This window comes from Ranitomeya imitator, chromosome 9, assembly GCF_032444005.1.
Source record: "Ranitomeya imitator isolate aRanImi1 chromosome 9, aRanImi1.pri, whole genome shotgun sequence".
NCBI classification, from domain to species: domain Eukaryota; kingdom Metazoa; phylum Chordata; class Amphibia; order Anura; family Dendrobatidae; genus Ranitomeya; species Ranitomeya imitator.
In genome coordinates, this window is record NC_091290.1 from 29046962 (window position 1) to 29072867 (window position 25906).

Sequence of the window (25906 nt, forward strand, 5' to 3'; positions counted from 1 at the left end):
ATGTACCCTATGGACCACCCAATTGTTATTTTTGTGTAACGTGTAGGAAGACCGTATACATGCAGTTTTCAAGCACAAAAATATGAATCACACTTTGACAATATCATTCCCATTTTGGAACATCTGATTTCTAATTTTACTACTGCCAAAAATATATAAATATTGGGCACATCGACCAACACTGGTTAATGACCCTTTGCAAGTGTTGAATGAAAGTTCAGCCTAAACGTAATTTATTTTTTAATGCAATTCCTCAATAAAGAAAAATTGCTCAATTGCGTTGATAAATATAATTGATTGCGGTACATTTTCTTTTGGGAAACTTTGAGCAAATAACTGGAACTATAAATATATATTCAAATAGTTTTATTACCAGGTTTTGGTGGAATAAGGGACGGCAAAGACATAGTTTCTTCTAGGTTTGGGATGAATACTGGAAGCTGGAATATGAACAGATAAATGGAAAATAACTCAAGATATACAATATCCTGCTGTAGTACACACTTGCTTTCAGGTCTGGACATATTTTGCTTTTGCAGGATATAGGAAAATTATGGCACCACGTTAAAAGTATTTATGCTTAGTGTACTTAAATACTCTCATGGGTAACAGTATGGAAGATACCTGCCCACAGACATAAAGAAGCTCTCCTCTGACATAGCAAAATAATTTACAGGACCCTAGAGCAATGGCCTCGCTGGTAGTCCTTGCCCGCCGGAGGAAAGTCCTTCAAAATTCCTCCTATCTGCCGGCATCCCCAGCTCCTCTACAGATTAGTAGGTCCTGCTTGATATCATCATTGCAGAACGACACGTCACTCCAGACTACTGACGTGTCCTGCAAATCAACACTAGATCCATCAATTTGCTCCGATGGGCTGTCATATACAGGGTGAGAAAGTAGGTTTTTTGTTTTGGGAAAATGGACAACTAATTTATACAGTTCATTTGTCTCCCTTTGCGTCAATCCATAATATATTGAACTAGAGGAATGTTTGTCTTTTTTTTTTCAGCCTTAGATGAGAGAATTGGGCCGATTATGCTTATGTCACTTGGATCAAAGTTTGATCTAAGTGTCATCTTAGTGTGATCCGATTCTCTCGCTTGAGAGAATCGCAGCACAGGTGTGGAGAAGATGGAGAACTTGATTTCTCCATCTTCTCCATTGTCTCTGTGAGTGTACATCGGACGACATTCGAGTTCAGTCCGATATTTCACACGCACGCATAGACTTGTATGGGTGCGAGTTATCCGATCATCAGATGCACCCACGGCACGCTGAGATTATTTTCTCCTGCCAAATCGGTATAAGAAAGTAATCGCAGATCTGCACTCCCTCAGAGTATAACATTGGTCCTTGTGCTATCCGATAAAACACCGGTTAGTACTCGCCCATGTTATACAGCAGTGTGAGAGAGCCCTTACTATGGAATCAGTTTGGCGGGTAAATATCATGGAATCAGAAGTTCCCACAAACCTCATTGATAAATTGACTTGTGGTCCTATTTTAATGTTCATCATCATTGTCACTGAAAAGTTAAAACAAATACTTACCATAGATTCCGTAACTTCACCTAGAACATAAAAGATATATACATTTAATCAGGGACAGCAGAAGAGTGCTAAAGATGCAAAACTTTGTAGGATACTTAAAATTCACCTTGATAGGATAGCACAAGGCCTTATTCACACAGCCAGTTTTTTTTTATATAAATTTTCTTTAGTTTTTTTTTGTGGAATCTGTGTCCATTTTTCCCATTGGCGTGTCATATGTTTTTCTTGTATGCAAAAGAAACAATTTTGAAGCTTGTCCTACCTATTAGGCTGGATTCATATATTTTTTCCATAAGTATTTTTTTTTTTTTTTTTAGTGTGCTGGACCCATTTTTGCCACACGTGTCAACTTTTACAAACCTTGTTGCATCCGTTTTTCTCACGTGAAGAAAATATGTCTTAGCTTTTCCTACTCCTTAAATAGTTAAGTATGTATCGAACACAAATGACATCCTTCATGCCAGGACGAATTAAAAAAATTTAAAGGGGTTGCACTCCTTCTGAAATCCCTATGTATCCCCCCCAAGTAAAATGATGACACTTGCACTAACCTGCACTGCTTGGCGACGTTCCAACTGTGTGGATTCTGGCTCTCCCGGGGATTGTGTGACATTGTGTTACTCGATCACTGCAGCCAATGAGTGCGGACTTTACTCTTCTCTCCTATGGACATAATTGACATAGGGAGGAAGTGAGAGGGCAGCAGCAGCTCTCATTTCTTCTGGATATCTTGATTTGTCCAAAGGAGGAAAGAGTGAAGCCAGAAGTAGGGATAGAGTGGCATAAAAATATCACACAATCCCCAGGAGAACCAGTGCCGACACCACTGGAACGGCACCAGAGGTGAGCAAAAGTGTTATTATTTCACTGGAGGGAAATGTAGTGATTCAGTAGTAAGAGAAGCAGCAGCGGTATTGATGACATTGTACAGCAGTACTGATCAATGTGCGCAATCAGACGGCTGTATAACAAGGACGACAAATTCAATGGAGTGCACAAACTGGCCGGTGGCTCTTCTGACCCAAGCATCACAGCTGCATAGAAATGCATGCTATCATGCTCAGGTAAGGAGAGCCGCCGGCCAGTCCGTTCACTTCGATGTGATCGTCATCCGTTTTTTTATACGGCCGTCTGACTGCACCCTAAGAAACAAACTCTAATGTGACGTAAATCACTCGTTAGAAAGTTCCGCACAATCTGCATGTCTCTTTCCTCTGCTTGTTTCCTCACTCTGCTCCTCGTGTCTCAAGAGTATGAACGATTATCACAAGACACCACAGTGGATGACGAGCTCCTAAGTGGGGAAGGAAGCAAATTTCTCTGCTAAGATTACATGACAAAGTTTTATTTAAGTTCCCATGTATTACGGATTTATGTAAAGATAATTGAAAGTACAGTTACCCTTTAAACGTTTTATGTGCAGTTCTTTTCTATGTTACATAGATTTTATCTTTCAATCATTCATGTTCTGGTATGTTGTTGAAATCACTTTGAAGCCCTGACTTGACTATTCAATTATTCATCTCCATTTCTAATAGATTGATTGTGTATATATATATATATATATGTATATATATATTGATATCTGTACTTGTTTTATGTTAGTTTAATTACATCAATCTGGGTGTCTACGCAGCGTAGCCTCATGCAGCTGAAACTATTGCCAATGGCCATACAATTTTGATGGTAATATCTAAATTTTTACTTGGAAAAATTGTGCAAAAATTGGCTATGCTTATAATTTTGGCTGGTAGATGCCCCGATGCGATGAAGTGTCCTTAGGCCGGTTTTACACTCTGAAAAACGGAGGGCACGCTAGCTAAGGTCTGGATACCCGGTGGTCAGGCCTGTTCTTCTGATCCAAAAAGTGTTTGTGTTTCACAGACGTGTGAAACCGAGCTTACAGAAATGATGTAGAGGAGAGGAATGGACACGCAATTTGCTTTTTGATTCTGGTTACATTCTACTATTTTGACTAGTAAGCGACGTACAGTGAGAAAAGCTTGTTTTTTTTTCCTACACACATACATACACAAACTTCTTCACATTTATGACATAGTAATCACCCTTTCTGAACAAAGAAACTCTGATGGAGTAAATATCGCATTGACTGTAACTACATCTAGAATATAGAACATGCCAGACAATTATAATGTTGTGATCTTCTACACAATGTATTTTGATAAGATCCTTGGCATTAGCCATTCTGTTTAAAATATGGCCATGCGTCGTTAGAAATTAGAAAATGTGATAAAGACTCACGTTGCCCTTCATTAGAATCAAACTCTGGTATCCTGTGAGGTGGAGGAAATTCCGGGATATTTGGAGGTGGAATCACGTCCGGTATTCTTGGAGGAATAGCCTGCTGATCCCCTAAATCTGGCTGTAACTGCAGAGTGATTTCACTTTGACCATGAATCATAAACGTTTGATGAGTGCTGAAGATGTGATACCCTTTTCCAGCCGGGCATATCTCTGCAAAAGATGCTGCAAAGTAAACAAGTAGGAGGAATTAGAAATATACCTAATGGTCACTTTCAATGATTGCAGGGTTTTTTTTGTAAGTTATTTGCCCATGCCTACCTGTTCCTTCAGAGGGACATGCTTCACATTGAGGACCCCAAGCTTTTCCAACACTACAACAGCACAGTTGTTGAGTCATCCTAATGGAAATGGGATGCTGACATTGTCCTTCTTGGCCTATAAGCCTGTAGCAAAGACTCTTCACATCTGATTTTTCCTCTGCGAGGTGAAATAATGGTTAGTGTGGTATATAGGAATTAAATTGCCTTTTCCATCTGGTACTCCACAGATGAAGTCCATACATTAGGATAAAAAGTTGTAGCAGAGATCAGGTTTTAGGGCTGTTGCTCAAGTGAGAGCAAAAAAAATTAACGCCACCCTAATAGTGCAAACTTTCTTGGCCAGCACTGGAATAATGGTATTCTTGGTGCCTCCTACGATTACTAGGCTCTCAACTCTGTGACATCAAGTGAAGTATAGTCAGCAGGCATGGCGCTGTCACATATTGTGTCATGGGGGCCTAGTAGTTGCAAGAGGTGCCCAATAATATATATATGCTTAGAATATGTCATCAATTTTAATAGAACACGGGCAAATTGGATAGGTCGATTTATTGCCTACCATGCCTTATCCGTACAGATCCCCAATAATCTAATTTCCTATCCTGAGAGCAGGGAATTCATTTTAACCCCTGCATCCAGCATATATATATACCAAAGAGGGAATACTCATACGCTGACCTAGATTTATCATGCAGAAAACCTGGCTATGTAACCCCTAAAAGGGGTTGTTCACTACTTGGACAGCCCCTTCTCAATCCTCATTTACATAAAATCATGCATACTCTCCTCCGGTGTCTGTGTTGTGGCAATGTATTCCTGTAGCTCACATGAGGTTATTAAGTCACCTGAGCCCTTCGGCCAATCAGTGTTGGCGTTACCGTCCACACCTTTGGATGTATTGAACATCAACAGGAAGTCAGGGCTGCAGCTGCTCTCTGACTTCCTCTTGATATTTGATTTGTCTGAAGGCAGGGACATTTACGCCAGCGCTGATTGGCCGAAGATCTCACATGACGTAACAACCTCATTTGAGCACTAGGAAGTTCAGAACATGAGTGCCGACACCATTGGAACAGCGTTGGATCCAAGGTGAGTATAGGTGTTTTTATTTTAACGAGCTAAACATGAAAAATGAGAAGGGATGGTCTAAGCAGTGAAATGTTAAGGTCAATAGCCACTGTAGCATTTAAGTTTTTTACATATGGTTGCAATGGCAGTCGGAGGCCTAACAATGGTCTCTGGGACTGTCAACTTCAGAAGTCTAAAAGGCCCAACCAAGGTCTAAAAGGCTGCCTGTCAGTGTAAAGATTAGAAGGGCAATTCACTGCAATACATAAGTATTGCAATTAAACATTAAATGTTCATGAACTCTGGTGGAACAAAACAAAAAAAGAAAAAAAATGTATTTTATAAAATAAAAAAGTACAAATATTAAGAAAAAACAGCAATTCTCATTTTTGTCAAATACTTTATAGTTGGGAAAAAATCTAAAAATATAAAATATGTAGTTGGCATCTGTAATGTAACGACCATGTTATGAAATCTTATCTTGTAGCTCACACGGTAAAAAATAAATACCATATATACTCGTGTATAAGCCGAGCTTTTCAGCTCTTTTTTTGGCTGAAAAGACCCCCCTCGGCTTATACATGAGTCACGGTCCCAGTGCGGAGGTCCTCGGCATCTCTGGAACATGTCCGCGCTTCCCTGCAGCCTCGGTAAGTATTCCCGGTGGCTGCTGACAGGGCCGGCGGTCGGCGTTGGCAGCAGGACAAGTGCCGGTGTCCTGAGCAGGCGAGGACACCGGCGTGCTATGGGGGCCAGGTGCCTGTGTCGCCACTTGCTCAGGACCCCAACACTTGTAATATTCACCTGTCCCCGTTCCACCGCCACGCTTTGTCTTCCACGTCCTCTGGCTGTGATGTTCAGGTCAGAGGGCACGATGACGTGATTAGTGCGCGCCCTCTGCCTGAACAGTCACTGCAGAGAGCCAGCGACGCTGAGGAGCAGCGGTCAGCGACGAGAGGTGAGTATGCCTTTTTTTTTATTGCAGCAGCAGCAATATAGGATATAATCTTTTCAGCATAAACTGCACTGATATGATGCTGCATTATATAGGGCCATCACCAACATTTATGCAGCATTATATGGGGTATATTTTTCTATGGCGCATCTTATGAGGCCATGATCAACCTTTATGGAGCATTATATGGATCATATTTTTCTATGGAGCATCTTATGGGGCCATCATCAACCTTTATGGAGCATTATATGGGGCATATTTTTCTATGGAGCATCTTATGGGGCCATCATCAACCTTTATGGAGCATTATATGGGGCATATTTTTCTATGGAGTATCTTATGGGGCGATCATCAACCTTTATGCAGCATTATATGGGGCATATTTTGTATAGAGCATTTACCAGGAGCTGCTGCATTTCCTACCCTAGGCTTATACTCGATTCAATAAATTTTCCCATTTTTTTGTGGCAAAATTAGGTGCCTCGGCTTATACTCGGGTCGGCTTATACTCGAGTATAAGCAGTATTATACAGTAAATACATTTAACAATGCGAGCATTGCTGTTTTTGATCACCTTGATCAAGTCGAATAAAAAGCTATCAAAATTCCACATGTATACCACAAGTAGAATTTCCAAAAATCTTTTATGAATGTGTTGTCATCCAGAGTACATTTTGGGACACTTACGTGTACAACGCATCTGAGAAGTGATGAAGACATATCCATGTTTGCACGCACATCTGAAGCTTCCTTGCGTATTCAGGCACTCTCCATTTTGGCATACTCCTTGGATGCTGCACTCATTTATATCTGACAGAAGAGCAGATATTATTTGTTCATGGCTTAATGTACTCAAATATTTCATTACATTGAAAGGGGTTGGCCAAGACTTTAACTTTGATGGCTTATTCTAAGGATAGGTCGTCAATGTCTGATCTGTGGGGATGCGACACCCGGTACCCACGCCAATCAGCTGTTCCCGGCGTAAGTTGCAGGGCTGCCCAGCTCCGTTAACAGAATAGTGGCCGTAGCCGGGTACTGCACGTCCGACCCCTATTGATTTTAATAGTTGGCGTATGTGCAGTACCCGGCCGCAGCCAGTGTACAATCAATGGAGCTGTGCTTTACAGCCGACACTGGGAACAGCTAATCGTCCTGGGTGCTGCACCTCCACCAATCAGACATTGATGACCTATCCCAAGGATAGACCATCAATACTAAAGTCCAGGACAACCTCTTTAAATGTTAATACATGCTATAAATTGGTATATTTTAGGAGTCTGGGGTCAGTTTGCACCAAAGATGTCTGGCTAACTTCTGGCATTTGAGAGTCTCAATCATGGAAGCATAAAGGTATGTCACACAGTAAGTGCCAGTCATGTATTCCGGACTCTAATATCATGTCCTGGTGTCTGTATTTGGCCAGATAGGTCTTGGAGAGCCAAGTCTGAGATCTCTATTTATTGTCTATGGCCTGGGGTCTTTATTACTGATGAGCGAGTGTACTCGTTGCTTGGGTTTTCCCGAGCACGCTCGGGTGTCCTCCGAGTATTTATGACTGCTCGGAGATTTAATTTTCATCGCAGCAGCTGAATGATTTACAGCTACTAACCAGCTTGATTACATGTGGGGATTCCCTAGCAACCAGGCAACCCCCACATGTACTCAGCCTGGCTAGTAGCTGTAAATCATTCAGCTGCGGCGATGAAAACTAAATCTCCGAACACTAAAAAATACTCGGAGACCACCCAAGCATGCTCAGAAAAACCCAAGCAATGAGTATACTCGCTCATCACTAGTCTTTATTAATTTAGGAGTCCAGTATACATTTATTGTTGTACTCTGGGGAGGGACACTTTTCTGAAATTGTTCCACAAATTTTATATGCAGTTGCTCACAGATCGGTGAACCTCTGACCACCTTTGCTTCCGAGAGACTCTGCCTCTCCAACATGCTCTTTTATATAAAGTCATGTGACTTAGTTTAAAAATGTCCCTTTATCTGTTTTTATAAATTACTTTTTCCAACTTTTAGTTAACCCAGTTCAAAGTTTCATTTAGATGTTTTGCTGCCATTGGTTTCTAAATTAGTTTTTTTCTTCAAATGAAGTAGAAAATGTGTAACTTTCAATTTCAGATCTGCGTTCTATATTCTACTGTGGACCTTTCCAAATCATTGTTGTTTTTTTGCATTTTAGGCAGTATCCCAGCTATTTTTTTGAATTGGGGCTGTACATTTCAACATAGAAACATTTTTTAACCCAAGAAAATCCTTTAACTATAAACAGTATAAACAGTCATACTAGAATCTAGTTTCCGTAAGTATAGGGAGTTCACAACAAATGACATATAATGATCATATATCAATAATGTGTTCATATATTCTAGTATATAGTGGACACTGGCTAGCATACAGTATATAGTACACTGCAGGCACTGGTTATGTGATATTTACCCTGGCAGTGAGTGCTGTTGAGTCTTTTATAGCCCTGTATACAGTCTGAACCAAGCTCTCCTCGGAATGGTGCAGTTTTCTGTGTGCCAGAATCTATAAAAAAAAAAGTGAAAAAAAAAAAGTTATATACACTATGCATAAATAGTTAAAAACACCTCATTCACCCTTCCATCCCCCTCGCTATTGTCTGATGTATTTTACTTCCAACAGCTCTGGAAAATCTGAATCCAAATTCTGAGAGAAGTGAGAAAAAAAGAAAGGGAGGGGATGGAGGAAAGGATATGTATAAGCAGAGAAAGTGATCTGCGTTCTACCGGCTCTACTCTGCCAAAGCCTTCTTGAACCTTTTTTCTTCATGGGTCTCGATTTTCAGGAACTTTTTTTTTTTTTTAACTCAACTCAACTCTAGTTTAACAGTTGCCTGTAACAACATTAAAATACAGAATCCAATAAGGTCAAAGCTGCAAAAAAAAGAGCAAAAAAAGGATAAAAGTAAAAAGTGTATACGAGACAAAATAGTAACTTTACTCCAGTTCGGATTCAAGCAGCATCCTAATATCCTGAGCTGATCCCTCGAGGCATTATGTGGTATCAGCCTTTCCTTGGCAGCTCATCTACAGTACGCCTGCTTTACAGTCTCTGACCAAGAAATATATCCATAAAGTCAAGTACGGTAATTTATTATTGACCATTTTTGAAAGTTTTTATAGTTTTTGATATATTAGGATTTTAACATTATGGTGCTTTTGAATATTAGGTCTGAATTGTGTTAATGTATAGAGTAAGATAAAGATATTCCACGTAAAATGTATGTAATATTCACAAGTGTTATATTTCTTTTATCTGAGGTCCTGATTCAATGCTTCCGCTCCATCATGTTGCATAATGTGCATTTTCAGGATAATCATGTAAATTACATGTTGGCTGTGTTCGTCTGTATCGCATCTGCTTCCAATTATAAAGACTGATTCCCTTAGTTTGGCCCCTCTACAGTCATGGACAAAAATTTTGAGAATGAGACAAATATTAATTTTTCCAAAGTCTACTGCTTCATTTTTTCTAATGGCAATTTGCATATACTCCTGAATGTCAAAGTGATCAACTTAACAGCAATTACTGTACTTGTAAAGTCAATATTTGCCCAGAAAATGAACTTTAACCCCCAAAACACATTTCAACATCATTGCAGTCCTGCCTTAAAAGGAGCAGCTAACATCGTTTTAGTGATTGATCCATTAACACAGGTGTGGGTGTTGATGAGGACAGGGCTCGCGATCAATCAGTCATGATTAAGTAAGAATGACATCACTGGACACTTTAAAAGGAGGCTGGTGCTTGGTATCATTGTTTCTCTTCAGTTAACCATGGTTATCTCTAAAGAAACACGTGCAGCCATCATTGCACTGCACAAAAATGGCCTAACAGGGAAGAGTATGACAGCTACAAAGATTGCACCTCAGTCAACAATCTATCGCATCATCAAGAACTTCAAGGAGAGAGCTTCCATTGTTGTCAAAAAGGCTCCAGGGCTCCCAAGCAAGACCAGCAAGCCCCCGGACCGTATCTTAAAACTGTTTCAGCTGCGGGATCGGACTACCAGCAGTGCCAAGCTTGCTCAGGAATGGCAGCAGGCTGGTGTGAGTGCTTCTGCACGCACTGTGAGGCGGAGACTCTTTGAGCAAGGCCTGGTTTCAAGGAGGGCAGCAAAGAAGCCACTTCTCTCCAGGAAAAACTTCAGGGACCGACTGATATTCTGCAAAAGGTACAGGGAGTGGACTGCTGAGGACTGGGGCAAAGTCATTTTCTCTGATGAATCCCCTTTTCAATTGTTTGGGACATCTGGAAAACAGCTTATTTGGAGAAGAAGAGGTGAGTGCTACCATCAGTCTTGTCTCATGCCAACTGTAAAGCATCCTGAAACCATTCATGTGTGGGGTTGCTTCTCAGCCAAGGGAATCGGCTCACTCACAGTCTTGCCTAAAAACACAGCCATGAATAAAGAATGGTACCAGAATGTCCTCCAAGAGCAACTTCTCCCAGCGGTCCAAGAGCAGTTTGGCGCCCAACAATGCCTTTTCCAGCATGATGGAGCACCTTGCCATAAAGCAAAGGTGATAACTAAATGGCTCATGGAACAAAACATAGAGATTTTGGGTCCATGGCCTGGAAACTCCCCAGATCTTAATCCCATTGAGAACTTGTGGTCAGTCATCAAGAGATGGGTGGACAAACAAAAACCAACAAATTCTGGCAAAATGCAAGCATTAATTATGCAAGAATGGACGGCTATCAGTCAGGATTTGGTCCAGAAGTTGATTGAGAGCATGCCAAGGAGAATTGCAGAGGTCTTGAAGAAGAAGGGTCAACACAGCAAATATTGACTTGCTGCATTAACTCATTCTAACTGTCAATATAACCTATTGGTACTCATAATATGATTGCAATTATATTTCTGTATGTGATATAAACATCAGACAAACACTAATAAAAACCAGAGGGCAGCAGATCATGTGAAAATAAAATTTTGGTGTCATTCTCAAAAATTTTGGCCATGACTGTACAATAGGAAAGTGCATTTTTACTCTGCTTTTGTGGTATGTAACATTTCATATTCATCATTTTATAGTCTAGGCATGGGAACTAACAATTCATAAGGTAGGTCTCTGTTATGAAACCATTAAGGCTACACCTAAAATGAGGATCTACCTATAGGTCACTTTGAATAAATGTTTATCAAGTGTAGAGTCTGAATCCGTTCCAATATATCTTCCCATTGAGAAACCAATTACACGAAACGCGCGTCGGGGCTGTGTGGTGGGCTCATCTATCCTTACATATCATGGGTAAGCAGCACATTTTATACTAAACAGTATATACCGCTTTCGGCTTTATTTCAGGTGGTGGGCAAGGTACATACTGTAGCAAACAGCTTAAAAGATCACACTCCTTGCCTTGGAGACCAGCAGCTCTGAATTTTTCAGCGCACTTTGCAATTTTAACAATTTAATTATATGAGACAACACTTTTAATTGGCTCAGGGTGGTTTAGAAGAAATAAAAAAGAGGCAAACATTAATTTATCAATCAAACCACTTCTGGTACCATCCTGCCAGGTTCCTAAACTTATAGTTTGGCAGGAGGATCAAATGACCACTGCAGCCTCTTGACAATCGTTATTTGGCTGCAGAGTTCAGAATCTGTCCGAACAGGAAAAAGCTAGAACAAACAGTGTTTCTTCCATCTGAGCAGAATGTCAAGGCCATGAAATTTGGAAACTGTTTCTTCACTGAGAAAGAGACCAGGTTCTGTGGTGCCACCTATTAGAAGTATCATTTATAGAAATCTTTAAACAGCCTAGTCACATGAATTGCATGGGTCAATATTGCCTTCCGGGTTTGCTACTTCCAATGTTGCACAAGAGAACCTGCTCTCTTCTTCTATGAAGAGTCTATTTGCCCAGGGAGCAATGCATTGCCTATACGTCTTAAACCAACTTTGAGCTCAGATATCAGATCGTTTTCACTGGAGGTTTGCACTTCTTCCTGTATGATGCTGACCAATCATAAACAGGTAGCCACACAGTACAGAACATCCCTGCTATAGCTAAGAGCAAGTTTCTCAGTGTGTGAGATATATGACAGACAGCTTTGATCTCTGGTCTTACCTCCTGCATGATTAGAAAGCACAGATGACTACCATCTTTCAGATAAGGTCCCTGTGAGGGAGGGGCAGTACAGCTGATTTTATCTATGTCACATTACAATCCTTGCTATCAGATCTCTGCCTCTTATAGCAATTTCAGCACTATTGTACTGCCCCTCCCCCAACACTGCCTTTCCAGAGTTGTCAGTAATCACACTACTGTCTCTTGTGCTCACAGCAACTTGTAACTGCTCTGCAGATCCATACAGGGTCTCATTACATCTCACACAGGAGTAGACCAGAACAGGCTGCTCCTGTGTGAGATGGAGTGACCGCCCTGGTCTCACTGCAGAGAGATTACAAGCTGCTTCATCATATCAAACATAAGTGATTACACTTAACACGCTGAGAAACCTGGTCTAACCTATAGTGGGGGTGTGTTCTTTCTCTAGTGTGTGGCTGCCTGCTTATGATTGGTCAGCATCATACAGGGAGAAGAAGTACACACCCCTAGTGAAATGTATCAAATAACTCACTTGGACTTAAAAAAAAAAAAAAAGTTAACTCATAATGTGCCAAATAATTCGATTGCTAATATCTTCCTAACAGATAGGTGAAATTAAAAACAAAAAACAAACATTTTTTCCACTCTGCAGCCACTATTGCATTGTGTGTCCAATTGAACATGAAAAATAGACACATTTAAAAATAAGTGTGCTATTTAATTCTACTTTATACTTACATGGAAACTGAGGACACTTATTACATTTATGGTGTCCCCACGATGTTCCCACACTGCCACAACAATCCTCTTCCTTTGTTAGTCCAGGTAGAGGGTTAGAGCCACACTGCAATAGGAGGAAACATTAAATCAAACAGAATAATTAGGATGCAAGACATAATTATTAGGGTTGAACGGACCCATTGAACCACAGCCTGAACCCCATTAAAAAGAAAACAATGGAGTCCATAACTTTTGAACCTATGAAGGCGTACAACCGGTAACATACTACTACTGTGATTCATTTTACTTTTTTTTTTACCTGTTCCATAAACCGTATAAAATAGCTTATTTTTGTCTTTCTGCACAAGATACATGCAGAGCAATCGGTATGCACATATTGTATATACTGTAAGTGTTCGCTGCCGTCTGTGAATTGTCGGGGAGGTGTTACATACTGCAGGTCATACATTCTGCAGCATTCTGGGATAATGTTTAACACTGCAGGTGAAGAGTATATGGTTTTCAGCATGTAGCCTTAATTGCTATAAATGTAAGGGGGCTTTCACATTGAGCTTATCTACACATAGTAAGTCCTGTCGGCGCATACGTCCGAATCCGATTTTTTTTTGGGGGGGGGGAGGTTCGGACACAAGCGCCGACAGGACTCACCATGTGAAGATAAGCTTAATGTGGCAGCACCCTTACATTTCTAGCTTGTGTCCGAACCCCCCCCCCAAAAAAAAAAAAAAAAAACGGATTCGGACATATGCGCCGACAGGCCATAAACTATAAGGATGCTTTCACATTGTGTTCAGGCACCCATTCATGGGTCCTATCGGGGATTGCATCCGATCCCTCTGCAAAACGAGATTTGGGCATATGCGCTGACATAACGTGCATCATTTTCGGGCTTGTGCGCCTACTGGAGAGTGACACCCAGATGTGAGTGTCTACCTCTAGTAGGTGTTTAAACCTGAAAATGAGGCACATCAGCGCACCATTATAGTCTATGGCCCCTGTGGCACATACATCCGAATCCCGTTTTACAGGGGGATTGGGACGTTTGTCCGATGGGGCCACTAAACGTGTAACTAAATTGAATGTGAAAGCAGCCTTATGGTGGCGACAGAGCGAACGTGCTCTCTGTCGTGCATCATTTTCGGGCATATACGCCCACTGGAGGCGGAAACCCAGATGCGGTCTACTACGTCTGCCTCCCGTAGGTGTATACCCCAAAAAATCATGCATGTCATAGTGCACGTTCACTTGGTTGGCACCATTACAGTCTCTGGCCTTATCAGTGCATAAGTCCGAATCCCGCTCTGTGGGGGGGGGGGGGGGTTCGGACGCCATCCCCATGAATGTGGGAAAAAAGCACAATGTGAACACATTCCTACACTAAATTACATTCATAACACATCAGTCACACATTTGTTATTTGTCTGCAAAAAAATATTTGCGGCTAATGCACAAAAGTTTCACATGGCGGGATCTGAATTTATGTGATAGAGCAAGGCAATTAAAGTAGTAAATGCTGTAAAAACATTTTTGGAAACCCTTCTACATTCTGCATGAGTAATGTGGAAGAACAGCAACTGGAAGCTTTGTCAATAGGATACATGAGAATATGCCATCTTCCATTAAAAAACAATTCCAAAAATCAGTCTGGGACAAGTTTTCTATGTGTCACGGCATATTGAAAATGTCTTTGACTATTTACTCACATTTACAGATATCCTAAACCATCTTTCTGCAATTATTATTTCCAGGTGATATTAGGGGATATTAACTTTTGACCCCTCTGCATTTTATGGCCATGACTGTAGCATCAGAACAAGTCACAGTAAGTATTTTTTATATCGTAGCCGTAGAATAACTTTGATCTTTCATTTCTTCTAATAAAACTATTTGCCCTTATCTGTATTAAACATGCATTTTCAAAAACTTATATTTGTGATCCTTGAACTTAAGTTTTCATGTTCCTCGTGAGGCTGAAGTAACACCTAATTGCCATTTGGAACAATTTCATTCACGTTTATGGTCTCCTCCTGATTCAGAATGTATTGGATAGAGAGGGAAACATGATTACAATTATCTCTCCATGGTACCGGAATGCTGAATTATTCTTGGCAAATCATATTATTTTGTCTACAAGGATTAAAAAAGAGGCACAACTTAAAGGTGTTGACTTGTTTTAGAAAACTTTGTCATATGATTAATTACAAAAATGAGTATTTTATCCTCCCAAGCCTAGCAGCGGCTCTCCACCACTTCCACGGTGTCAGTTGTCTTCCTGCGGTCAGTGACCGCTCAGCTGAATGTGTATGGCGGTTTGGAGAGGTCACTATTGGCGGAAAAAGTTCGAATGGACAGTTATCAAAGGCTAAGTTCACATGTTATTATTATTATTTGTTTATATAGCACCATTAATTCCATGGCGCTGTACATAAGAAAGGGGTTACATACAGGGTTATGGATATAATTTGCAGTACACAAATTTACGATGACAGACTGGTACAGAGGGGAGAGAGGACCCTGTCCTTGCGGACTTACATTCAACGGGATACTGGGGAAGAGACAGAAGGTCAGGGATGCGGCAGCTCTGGTGGTGGTGAGGCGGCAGCTCTGGTGGTGGTGAGGCGGCAGCTCTGGTGGTGGTGAGGTGGCAGCTCGGGTGGTTGGTGAGGCGGCAGCTCTGGTGGTGGTGAGGCGGCAGCTCGGGTGGTTGGTGAGGCGGCAGCGATTTTGGTGCAGATTTTACCTGAATAAACTCCGTATTTAGAAACCACCACAGTATTTAGGTGACTTAACCTCTATAGTCATCATACCTGTAGTTTAGATTTTAGTGGGTTAGTTGCCAGCTAAAAAAAAACAAAACACTGCGGTATTTAGTTTCTATGCACTACCTGAACTCAATCGGGCTTTGTACCTCCACACGGACACTGCAGGAGCCCAGACGTGCTCCGTGTCAGTGTGAACTCTCATCGCTGGCTCCTGTCTGTAGCACAATATCGAGGGGTGGCTGCAAGCATCAGCCATCAAGAAGAGCGCACACTGACACTTCGTGAGCAGTGCGCCACTTGGCTCCTGTGGTGTCAGCGAACGTCCTCATCTCTGGTTCCTGACTGTGGCCACCGCTGAGTACTGTGCTGCAGACAGGAGCCAGCGATGACAGTGCACACTGACACTGAACATGGCTGGTCTTCCGCAATGCTGTGATTAATTTAAGGCGATGTCAATTAAGATATGAATAGTGATCAGAATGCACTGATCCCTTGCCTGTGTCCGGAGAAATCTGCAAATAAAATCTGCACGTAGCCTAATGTGTAGAACGAGTCTTAATGTCCCTTAGTGCTTTGTACAATGCCAAATCTCCTACCTTTTTAGGGTTTCATTTTTTGGGGGATACGGATACCGTCGGAGCTAGTAAGACTTACATTACTGACAGGACACGCTACTTCAGTTAGTAGGAATATAAATTTTTTTGCACTGTATTACATTTCTTGTTTTTGTTCATCCATGTACAGTCTGTTGCCAGTCTTCCGGCTCTCTCTTCACAAGCCTGGAGGGGCAGGGTAAGGAATGTTTAATTTGGAAATTCCTGTTGTTGTGTCCCTCCAAGAGAACTTGGCAGGCAGGGACACTACACCAGTGACAAGACTACACAGTTCACCACGTGGCAGCCAACTTTCCTATTTTGGGTACTGACCATCGAATACTGCTTTCCCTATCAGCTGGCTCTGTGCTTACTGAAGAAACCAATTTGAAAGGATTTTTTGGGGAGGCATCTAACATTGATTACGTGTCCTCAGGATAGATCATCCACATCAGATGGGTCGCACCAGTGGCATCCCCAGCGATCAGCTTTTTTTAGCACTTTTGGCAGATGGAGCTCCATTCAATGTGTAGCAGCCGCTGCCAGGTACTGCAGAACAGAGACTGTTCTTTTGAGTAGGAACTGATTTGCAGTTCTCCATTTCGAGCACTACGCAGTGCATGGAGCTGTGCTATTCAGCTTGGTTCAATGTTTACATCTTACTGCTAATAACAGCTGATTGTTGGGTGTGCCAAGTGTCAGACCTCCACCAATTTGATAACGGTCATCAATAGTAGATCCCTTGAAACCACAATGAATTGTCAGTTAGCTTTGCCCAGTGCATGATGGATGCAAACATGAAAACTTTTTCAGGAATGCTCCTTTTTTCATAATCGAGTAGTAGTCTAAGTCGGCTGCAAATCACCCAAACGAATGAGAAAAAGGTTTGTTAGTTGAAATAATTTTTAAGCATGCTTAAAAATCTCGCTTCTCTCTAGCGCATAATCATGGGTAAACATGTGCTGCCGAGAACAGTGATATTCTATACTCACAGAATGATCGTATTAATGATCGTTCTGTGAATATGGAATTGAAATTAACCTGTCAAGACAGTCTTTTAGATGACAGCGAATTGGTGGTCTTTTAACACCTGAGGGTTGGCCAGTGTAAATACACGTTAGTACTCTGTTCTTGAAGTGTCTAATTTTTAGTACATTAACTGTCTAAGGCTACGTTCATATTTGCGTTGTTGGGCGCAGCGTCGGCGACGCATACTGACGCATGCATCATGCGCCCCTATCTTTAACATGGGGGGGTGCATGGACATGCACTGGTATGCGTTGTATTGCGTTTTTACGATGCATGCGTCATATAGACGCACAAGAGAGAGCGCCGAGGACGCTACTTGTAGCGTTTTCCCTGCGCCAAAATTCCTGATCTGTAGGATCTTAAGACAACGCATGCGTCGCAAAACGCTGCGTTGTGTACATGCGTTGTTGGTTGCGTTGCGTCGCCGACGCTGCGCCCAACAACGCAAATGTGAATGTAGCCTAATAGGATTGAGCTTGGTACTGCACAAATATTGGGCTACTTTTCACACTACTTCCACTAGAGCCCAAACTTTGTGCTTGTGAGGTCTTGTTCTATTTGGCATTACTTTTCACAAGGGGTAGTTCCCTGTTCAACAAACAATGGTTTATGCATTGATTTTGCTTTAGTAAGATTTGGGAAATGATGCCAGCAAAGGCTATGGGAATAGAAGAAGGCTGTCTGAATGACCTTCTCCTTCTCTGTACCACTGAGTATGTGCCAGAAGCATGGTGACATGAAGGAAAAGTAGCACAGGCTATGTTTGCTGTTCTACTTGGTGTTATTTTTAGCATTTTTCTACCATGATTTCATGTGTCACAAATACTCAGAGAGCTATCAGACCAAATTAAGGAATGTCTATAAAACTAAAAATAAATGTAAGGGATGAAGGCAGATAGATGTCGCTAAATAAATGACTACAGCGAAAAAGAAAAAAAATACGTGAAGGCATGGAGAAGAGTAGAAGCAAAACTTGAGGAGCAAAGATGGGATCTGTATAAGGAAGAGTGAGGTGATCATAGGTAATAAAACTTAGATACAGAAGAATAAGTAGCTTGTGTCAAAATAAGGCTATATGGTGATTTTTCATGTCAAAGATATGGGTTTTGGCTGCAATTTTTTCAAGAAGCCAACTTTTGGCCAGACATCCTCGAACAGTAGATGGTTGTAGCTGAGTCCCACTGATTGCTCCCAGCTGTGAGCTGATGCAACTGCTGGACATCTACCGATTTTCTACCGATGTATCTTTCATCTGCTGCACTAAGTTTCCTTGGCTGACCACGCCACGTACGTACTTCAGTGTTGCCCATTTCTTGGTGTCCTCGTTGCTGAGACATACAGGCAGATACTTATCCATCATGCAATACCATCAGGGAGACATCTCATTGGCATCAAATTTATTCTGCAGCAGAACAACAACCACAAACATCCAGCCAATGTCATTAAAAATAGTAAAGATAAACAAGTAGCTCTGGAAGTGTTGGTTTGGCTCCACAGAGCTCTATCATTAAGTTTGTCTGAGATTACATGAAGAGACAGAAGGATTTGCACATACGATATTCACAGAAGGTCCGTTGTTCTCCAAGATGTTTGAAACAATCTGTTTCCTGAGTTCCTTCAAGAACAGTATGCAAGTGTACCTCTAAGGTAACGTTCACATTTGCGTTGCTGGGCGCAGCGTCGTCGACGCAACCAACAACGCAATACACAACGCTGCATTTTTTGACGCATGCGTTGACATAAAATAGTAATGGTCATGAATTTTGGCGCAGGGAAAAAGCTACAAGTAGCGTTCTCCGCACCCTGTCTGGTGCGTCAAATTGACGCATGCGTCGTAAAACGCAATACAACGCATAACGGCGCATGTCAATGCGCCCCCCATGTTATAGATAGGGGCGCATGATGCATGCGTTGGTATGCATCGACGACGCTGCGCCCAACAACGCAAATGTGAACGTAGCCTAAGAACTGATTCTGTTTTAAAGACAAAGGTCGGTCACCAAATATTGATCTGAGTTACATTTCTCTTTTGCTCCTCCACTTTGCATTTTGTTAATTGATGAGTACTTCTATTTGTGAACGCATTCTTAATTTGCAGCAGTTTTTCCACACCTGCCTAAACCTTTTGCACAGGACTGTGTATGTACTGTATATTGTAAAAAGAATAGGTGGTAAAATCCTTGATGGGAGATATTTGTCACCTAGGTGGCTAGCCTTGGTGATGTGAAACCAGGATAGCAGGCTCCAGCAGGCTAGTGCTGAGAGGGTTTTTTAATAGGGCAGCACGGGTCCAGGTTTTTAGGAACGGTCAGCAAAGATGGGTGGGACTAGTTGTTCTCATGTCTCCATCTTGGGATCTGAACAGTTTATTTTAGGTGACTCAGCTGCTTCATTCCTAGTCTGGGAGTAGAAGTGGGAAGACCTCTTGTGTTGCTGTAGTCTGAAGCCAGAGTCTAAACATGTGTGGAAATTGAAGAGTCGTAGAGTAGAGTCGTTATCTTTATTGCACCATAAAGGATTCAACAAACAATATCCACGGGAGCGGCAGGTGTTCAAAGGGATGCGGGGAGAGGAAGGTGGACGACGGCCTTTTTGCGCGGTTTGCGCTTCAATGGGTCCAGGTGCTTCATTAGCACATGTAATTTCCTTTTAAAGGCTTTTGACGTGTGTACGCAAGGATGCATAGATAAAGTGCAAAACATTAACATATGTGCATGATTAAAAACACGTGATAACATCATTATTGCGGATTAATAGCATTTTACAAAAATACTGATAGATCTAACCTGTCAGTTAGACCAATCGGACCCTGTGCACCAGTTTCTATTATCCATCTGGCTTCATGTTGCATTAATACTCTATTGTGGTTGCCTCCCTGTATGGGATATTTAACCACTTCGACGCCAGCAAACTTTAATAAGTCAGGGTTAGAATTATGCTTCTCCTTCATATGTTGAATTAATCTTAAACACCCTTTGCCAGAGGTTATGGAGTTATAATGTTCTTTGAATCTGGTGACCCAATTCCTGTGAATTGCTGAATGTATTGCATTATCCATAGTATTGTGTTTAAAGCAAAAAACGAATCTCTCTTTTGGATTTGTGACTCCATTTCTATAGTGCACTTTCTTCTTCCTTTTTAATATATACATTTGTGTCGTCCTGTTTATACGACTTTCAGCCTCATCTAACAACAGCGACGGATTTTCACAAATCGTATTTTCAAATCGTCAGTCTGCTTTTTAAAAATCTCCTGGTTGTTATTAATTTTTCGTAATCTCACCATCTGGCTGTATGGCAGCCCTCTTTTTGTGTGTGCAGGAGGTGCACTATCATAATGCAACATGTTATTTGTCGCTGTAGGTTTTCTATATACTTGTGTATTAATGCTACTGTCAATAATATCGACTTTAACGTCTAAAAACTCAAGACTATAAAACCATAGCAGGCCGTGAATTACATATTTTCCACATTCGTTATGTTTAGATAATCAACAAAATTTTCAAATTCTTCCTTTTGTGCCATCCCATATTATAAAAATATCATCCACAAATCTCAGGTATAATCGTATATGTCTCAAAAATTGATTAGATATGTTAGTTATGTATGTCTCTTCGAAGGCTGCTAAGAATAAATTTGCAAACACACATGCAGTCCCGACTTTCTGTTCGTACCATTTGTCCAAAAATTTGAAGGCATTATGTGATAAAACAAAATCCAAGCCCTCTACAATGAATGCAGTCAGATCTGGATTTGTGTCAGTATTTCTTAATATTTTTTGAATGGCTTCGATACCCTTATTTTGAGGAATGCGGGTATATATATTCACTATGTCAATGGATGTTAGCGAAAAGCTAATCTGCCAATCAATTTCTTTTAGTGCAAGGACAAAATCTCCAGAATCTCTAATAAAAGAAGGGATCGATGGTCATAGAGGTTTTAATAGCCAATCAACATATATTGAGATAACGGCTCTGTTATAGAATTGATACCCAATATTATCGGCCGTCCCGGCGGTTTTTTCAATGCATTTATGGATTTTAGGTATGCTATACCAATGTGGGAATTGTGGAAATTCGTGAAGTACAGTAAATTCTCTGCTCTCTTCTTTGATAAGACACCTTTTTCTACATATTTTCTCAGCAATGATCTTAATTTGTCCTTATATTTCTGAGTAGGATTATGCTCCAAGGGACAGTATGTAGTGTGATCATTAAGCTGTGAGAGAGCTTCATTTACATAATACTCTCGATCTAGAACAACCAGATTGCCCCCGTTATCTGCCCTCCTAATTACTGTATCGTCCCATTTCCTCAATTCTCCCAAATCTTTTGATTCACCACTAGTCAGATTTTAATTGGGTGTGTGGTAAAATATTGCCACTACATCTTTAAAGTCGGGGGCAGGAGTAAGGCGCAGCTATATGGAGGCCCCCCATGACCGCATTTGGCTGGGAGGTTTTAAATAATGCAAGGGGGTTTTGATAGGCGGATTGTAGCGGGGAAGGAGCTATAAGGAGGGGGGATCTAGGGAGGAAAAGTGCGGGAAAACCGCCATTCTATCCCCTATACCAGAAGCGAGCAGACCCACCCACCCTCCCCTTTGCGTTTTTGGCCTGGGTTTTTCATAGGAGGGGAGCTGTCATATATAGATATATCTTTATTTATGTAAGTTATCTAAAAAAAAAAAAAGGAAAAGAGGATATGTGTGTATATACATATATGTATAGTTATGAAGGAGGAATATTGGGTATAATTTTGCATATCTTTATTTGTGTTATTGTCACAGTGGCGGTGTTGGTGGGGGGTTCTCGGAGTTGACGCTGATTGGTAGGGGGAAGGAATTGGAACATAATTACAGGTAATTGAAAATGGTGTGGGGTTTGATCTGGCATTTTGGTATGGGCTCTGGACGGGGTTTTTACCCTGGGAGCTGTTGGTGGTTTTTCTCTTCCCGGAACGGGATGTACGGTGCCCTCGAGCTGGTGATGCATGGCTGAGGGTAACATGGTGGTCGATCTTCATTTGGGGGTTTTGCCAGATCTTTTAGCTCCAAGAACCCTCCCCTCAAATTTACATACTGATTATAATACTGTTTATGTTAATTTTGTTAATAAAAGTTGGCCGCTGTGGCCAAAATATCCAAAGAATATAAATGATTGTGTTATTATTCAAAGACTGGGTTGGAACAGTATGCTGGATGGGTTTGGCGGTATTTAGGATTACGCCCAATGGGAAACCATACTCGGCATACGCCGTCATGACTAGATCTTGAAAAAGATCGATAATGTTTCCTGGTGTAATTGGGGGCATGTAATTTGAAGGCACTCCTCCTTTAAAACATGCATTTAGGGGAGTAGAGGTTTTATCAATATTACCAGTTTGTAGTATAGAGGGATCATTAATGCTCAATAACAAAGAGGTATCATCAGAATCTGTCGAACTTGTAGGTGGGTATACCATAAAACCTAATGTACCAATTATTATCAGTTGTGGGTTGGGAAGGTGTACACTGTTTTTCATCCTTGCTAAAGTATTTTTGTAGGTGAAGTTGTCTTACACTTTTAAATAACTCGATTTTAAAGTCCGTTAAGTCTAATTTTTCGGGTAGACAAAAATTAAGTCCTTTTGAAAGCAGTGCAATATGGTCTGCTGTCAGCGTTCTCTTGGATAAGTTTACAATTTGAAGATCGTTCTTTTTAGATGTTACCGTCTCCAAGACACTTGCTTGCGTTTTTTCCAGGGATTTGCGTTTCCTGCCCCCTCGTCTGATCTTCGTCCTGAAGGGGCTGATGGTCCCGCCGTCGGTGGAGTGTTAAGTTGATCTTCACTCGTATCCTCAGCTGCACTTGACTCGGAATCAGTAATCCATCCGACGTGACTGAATTTTTCATTATTATAATTCTTTTTTCCTTTTGAAGTGCGATTCTTATTAAAAAAAGGTTCGCTTTTTGTTTTTATTCCAGGAAAAAATTTGGCCTGTGTCAAAATCATTTTTGTCTCTTAAAAATGTTTCTTTCTTTTTTTGCTTGATCTCTATTTGTAGCAATATTAATTTTCTCTCCAATTTATTCAAGAAGTCCTTATATTGCCTATCGGTTAAGCATGTTGATAATTCCCACTTAGATTTTTCTAGTTGGTCACATAGGGTTAAATATTCTATTTCATTTTGCGAAGTCACAAGATGAAGCAGACTACGTGAACATTGTAGGTGGATTTTTTCCCATTCTTCTTGGAAGGCAGGGTCATCCTGAAATTGAGAGATTTCCTTAAAGACCAGCAGTCCTCTAAGGACCCGTTCACAATCTATGTAGGATTTTAAAGATTTTATAGTCCAGAACAATCGGATTTCTCTTTCAGCAAATGAGTGGATTTTAGCTTCCAAAGTTTTCGTGCTAATTATCTGAAATTCGTCCTTAAGGTTACAGTCCGCAAAAAATTCCACCGCACCCTCTCGATCTGCCAATAATCCCTGTTTATCCGCTGCATTATCGGTTGGATCCACATTATGTGTGGATACTAATCTGGATGGGTGAGCTCACCTTGGTGTTTGTTACCGACTGGCATATAAACTGTTTATTTTATTATTATACATTTGTCCCAGAAGAGGCTGTTTTGTTTTAAAAACAATGGAGGCTTTATGAATTCAGTAAAGCTTCACATGTGAACGCTAACAGCTTCCTAACAGCGAGTGAAACCCTACAAAATATTTTTTTTTCACCGTATTTAGTTATTTTATTTACCACAATCTTTCTCACTACAGATGGTGTAGGGGGCAGAAGTTCTTATCACAGATTCTGATGATGATTGCACAGCTCCTGTCACACAGTTATAATGTATGATACCCAGTATGATCCTACCTGATTGTATCGTTTCTAATCTATTATTTTATTTAAAAGAATATAGAAGGAAAGGTGATTACAGTCTGATCTCAGCAAATATAGATTGTACTGGCTCTAGCTGGTCATTTAATGATGATCTCATGCAACATGGGATTTATAGCAGAGCATAAAGGCTGAAGAGAAGAAAAACAGAAGATTGAACTGTAAACTGAAATAAGTGCACTGTGTATAACAGAATAGACAATCACGTGGAGAGTACAGTTATAGAATTAAAAAGAAACTAAGAGTGCTTCTTTAAACCATCAGGGCATGCAGGGATATTTCATCCTGCAGAATAGTAAAAGAGTGATTCCAACTCAGAATTTGCCGGAATTTGAAAAGCGATGGTGGTCGACACAGATAAGTGGGTGGTCCGGTTGTCTGGACAGAAAATGCTTTCAATGCCATATGGCGGAATGAGCTACAAAACTGTTGGCTCTCCCTTTTACAAACGTTTTTCATAGATTAAATGTAAAATAGCACTCAAAGGGGGCCATACATTGTAAACATTCTCCACATGCAATTGGATGTGTACGAAGGTTATAAAAGGTATTTCCGTAATTAAAAACATCTTCCCTGAATTCGTGTGGGCTGCTTGATGTTTGCAACTAATAAATCCATACCCCAAGTTGAAAGCTGGCATAGCCTTAAAAAAAAACCTGCTGGGAGTGTCTTCAGTATTTTCAGTATACGTCTTTCCTGTATCAAAATGGAGGATACCAGATTGTACCGCATCTTTATGGAACTAAAACCACTTCTGAAGAAACGTGCACAAATGGACAGCGACATTTTTTTCCTATCTAAATGCAAAAAGGAGAATCTAATTCCCAAAGGACTCTGGATTACAAACCCAATTCTTCATACCTACAATACCCATTATGCACAAAACCTTTGTCACAGGACTTCTGAGAGATTAAGGAATCACCTTCTACATGTCTGCTACAGCATAAAGAGTAAAGTTCAAGGGCAATTTGAAACTCTGAGGAAAACACTTACAGAAGACACAGAACAAAAATTACAACAATATTACAACAAACTACAGGCTCTTCTGATTCATAACAAGGAAACGAAACTGCACAGATTGCGCCTCAATTCAGGACTCTATAAAGACAGATGCAAAACAAAGCCAAAACCTGACAACTTGGACAACCACTCCATACCAGACACAAAAGCATCTAACTGTGTCATTAATCTCTCAGATTATAAATCCAACAAAGTGGAGCTGGCCGTGCTTTCCAGAGGACTCTCATTTTTCCCTACTAAGGCCCTGAATAAAACTGAACTCTGCAGTGATATGGAGCATGTTTTCAGGAGACTTCGCTTGAGGGACTATTTCAATGATAGAAAAGATTCAGAAACCACCTGGACTGAAGGAAAAGGGATCCTGACAACCAAGATGAGGTCAGACTGGACACCTCCACCTGGACGCAACCCTCATTTGGATAACTATATAGACTCCTTCAGACATTTGATAAAATCCACCATCATAGTTACTAACAGGAGACAAGCATCCAACATCAGTGCCCAGGAGAGAAAGGCCATACAGTCTCTGAAAACCAACAAAGAAATGATCATCAAACCTGCTGACAAAGGAGGTGCAATAGTCATGATGAACACATCAGACTATATGAAAGAAGCAAAC

General features: G+C 40.9%; 1 protein-coding gene across 1 annotated transcript in view; it reads right to left on the reverse strand.

The window, feature by feature from the left end:
- The window catches only part of LTBP3 (latent transforming growth factor beta binding protein 3), an 84838-nt gene that overhangs the window by 38936 nt on the left and 19996 nt on the right, over positions 1-25906 (reverse strand). The window contains exons 4-10 of the mRNA XM_069739287.1: positions 12999-13104; positions 8616-8708; positions 6849-6971; positions 4137-4295; positions 3816-4040; positions 1554-1573; positions 374-440 (exon numbers count right to left, since the gene is read on the reverse strand). Of these exons, the coding sequence (XP_069595388.1) occupies positions 374-440; positions 1554-1573; positions 3816-4040; positions 4137-4295; positions 6849-6971; positions 8616-8708; positions 12999-13104 (793 nt within the window). The remainder of the gene's footprint in view (positions 1-373; positions 441-1553; positions 1574-3815; positions 4041-4136; positions 4296-6848; positions 6972-8615; positions 8709-12998; positions 13105-25906) is intronic.